The 3,135-nt window shown below is 49.8% G+C and overlaps 1 protein-coding gene across 1 annotated transcript; it reads left to right on the top strand.

Moving 5' to 3' along the window:
- The first annotated feature begins 2,470 nt into the window (after window positions 1-2,470).
- On the top strand, window positions 2,471-2,896 carry LOC103306771 (ribonuclease-like). Its single transcript, XM_008175834.1, has one exon. It carries the CDS (start codon window positions 2,471-2,473, stop codon window positions 2,894-2,896), a length of 426 nt encoding a protein of 141 aa, XP_008174056.1.
- Window positions 2,897-3,135: the final 239 nt, after the last annotated feature.

Here is a 3,135-nt window from a genome sequence, read left to right on the forward strand (position 1 = left end):
AATGCAGGGGAAGGAATGACTTTTACCATCATGGCTGCTGCCCTGCTCCTGGGAGCACAGGATCCAGCATGACACCCCTGGGCTTCCTTCATCCTAATCTCAAGAGACATCCTGACCAGAGACAGGGACCCAGCTGACATGGCCTCCTCTGCTGGCTCCGGCTAAATCCCAACCACCACATGGGATAGGAGACTTTGTCTCCACCCCTGCCCCCAATGTGTCACTTTCCTTCCCCACCTTATTTCACCCCCTCTTTTCTACCTATCCTTTTTCCTTGTATCTAATAAGACTGGATATTTCACAACACTGCTGTAAATCAGATACCAAAGAGGCAGTTAAATGCAATGCTCTCAACACCCCAAGCTAGTACAAGTTGCCAGGTCTCAGAGCAGCTGGTAAATTCATAGTCCAGGCCTGTGTTTCTCCAGCTCTGCGGCTGCGAGGGAGAGTCACACCAGAGACAGATGCTGCATTTTCTCTCTTTGCCGTTCTTCTCTTTCCCCTCTTGTGTGTGTCTGGCGCATTTTGTCTTCTAGGAAAGAGGATCGGACTTCAACAAAATTGACAGCTCCATCCCATCTCAACTAATTTCTTCTCTTTGCCTAAAGAGCACAGTTATTACCATCTTTAATACCATTTCTGAAACTGTCACACACAAGGAGGAGAGGTTCCTTTTAAAACTTCTCCCCAACTACAGGGAAAGGGAATAAATAAAAGCCTTAATGCTTTACCTTTCAAAGGTTTGAGCTGTTTGTCCTTCTTTTCTCTACCCTTCAATGAAAGGGGGAAAGGACTGTTAATTATGTTTCAGAGTAGCAGCCGTGTTAGTCTGTATCGGCAAAAAGAACAGGAGTACTTGTGGCACCTTAGAGACTAACAAATTTATTTGAGCATAAGCTTTCGTGGGCTACATCCCACTTCTTCGGATGCATAGAATGGAACATATATTGAGGAGATATATATACACACACACATACAGAGAGCATGAACAGGTGGGAGTTGTCTTACCAACTCTGAGAGGCCAATTAAGTAAGAGAAAAAAAACTTTTGAAGTGATAATCAAGATAGCCCAGTACAGACAGGTTGATAAGAAGTGCGGGTGGCTATTTTACAACAGAAAAGCTTCAAAAACAGACTCCAACGAGAAACTGCTGAACTTGAATTGATATGCAAATTAGACACAATCAGTTTAGGTTTGAATAAAGACTGGGAATTGCTGAGCCATTACAAACATTGAATCTATCTCCCCATGTAAGTACTCTCACACTTCTTATCAACCTGCCTGTACTGGGCTATCTTGATTATCACTTCAAAAGCAAAGGGCCAGTGGATCAGAACTCAGGGTGTGTCTGCTCAGCAAATGAAGGTGTGATTGTAGCACTGGTGGGTGTTGCTACACTAGCTTTAATCTAGCTAGCTTGGGTAACAATAGCAGAGAGGACACGTTGCCTGGACTGCAGCACTGGTTGGCAACCAGGGTAGGTACCCAAAGTCCCTGGTTGGCTGGTACCAGAGCACCTAGTCCACGATTATGTCTGTACCACCTGATATTGTTACCCACAGTAGCTAGATTAAAGCTGGCAGAGATACACTTACCTATGCTACAATTGCACCTTCCCTTGCTGGGTAGACACACCTCGAACCCACGTCTCTAGCAGGACTTGTGCTGTTTGTTTGTCAGCCACCCACAGTCTGTTAGGCTACTGCTTTTAATTGCCAGATATCAGGAAATTATGATGACCCAATTATTTACTAGGTTTCCCTTCCTACTAATCCACCTCCATATCTGGCTGGGCTCTATATAACACACTCCAAGGTGAGCAGGAGGATCAGGGTGAGGTTCGGCTCCACAGATGCTGGGATCCATCGCTCTGACAGCAGTGAAGCAACAAGGACTTGGGTAAGCTGCAGGAGATTCCCCTAGTGCAGAGAGAGGGGAGAACACTGTTGCATAGGGTTGCAAATACAGGGTTTGTTTCTTGGAGGCAGCAAGTTCTAGTGGTTAGAGCAGAGAGTCTGGGAGTCAGGACTCCTGGGTTCACTCTCCGCCTCTGGGTGGGGAACAATGGGTTAGAGGAGGTGGGGGCTGATGTCAGTTGGGGTCTGTGCAGCAGTTGGCACAAGGGCGGGAGGCTCATAGTGGTCACAGTCTGAGACTCTGGACACCTGGGCTCTAACCTGGCTCTGGGAGGGGAATGGGGAGCAGTGGGTTAGAGGAGCAGGCCCGGTCTCCATGGGAGTCCCAGATGGAGTCCCAGATGTGCCAGGTTCTGAGAAGCCCCCAGCGCAATGGGGCTGGGACAATGGGATGGACTCTGGGCAAAGTGGCGTGGACAGGGATATCAGGAGGGGTGGGGATTTTGGGCACAGTGGAGTGGGAGGGGACGAGGTTGGGCCCAGGAGGTTCCATGGTGGAGGCAGATCCCCACCCGGCACTGTCTCCCTACTTCAGGTTGATCCAGCAACAGACATGGCCATGGCCAAGAGAAGACCCCACCTACGGCTGCTGCTGCCCCTCGTCCTGCTGGCCGCCTACCTGGCTCTGGCTAGTGGGACACCATGGACCCGTCTGAAAAACAGATTCAGAAAGCACCATGTGGATTTCCCACAAAGCCCAGCTAACTTCCCCAACAGCTACTGCGAGATGATGATGTTGAAACGGGGTATATATAGGACATTCATCAATACCTTCATCCATGCACCCATGCGGTCTATCAAGCGTGTCTGCTCTGTGGGCGGAATACACATCTCAACTGGCCTACGCAAGAGCATTTTTCACTTCAGGGTCACCACCTGCAGATATAGCCCGCAGATTGGCTCTTACATTGAGGAAAACTATTCCCGGCACATTGTCATCGGCTGCTGGAATCGGCTCCCTGTGCTCTATGTGGAGTAGATGTAGGGCCTGTTACTTCCTCTAACCCTGCTCTGTCCCTCCCACGCTGGCCACAGCACCCAGCTCCTCACCCGCCTCTGAGCACTGGACAGATTGTTTAGGTGTTTCCACCCCTCACCCTCAGCTCCCGCTAGTGCCCATTATACCGTATAGCTGCCCCTGCTCCACCCTCTGCTGCCCCTAGTGCCCATTATACAATATAGCCGCCCCTTCCTCACCCCCATCCTCTGCTGCTTCCA

Source organism: Chrysemys picta, chromosome 13, assembly GCF_011386835.1.
Source record: "Chrysemys picta bellii isolate R12L10 chromosome 13, ASM1138683v2, whole genome shotgun sequence".
Taxonomy (NCBI): Eukaryota; Metazoa; Chordata; order Testudines; family Emydidae; genus Chrysemys; species Chrysemys picta.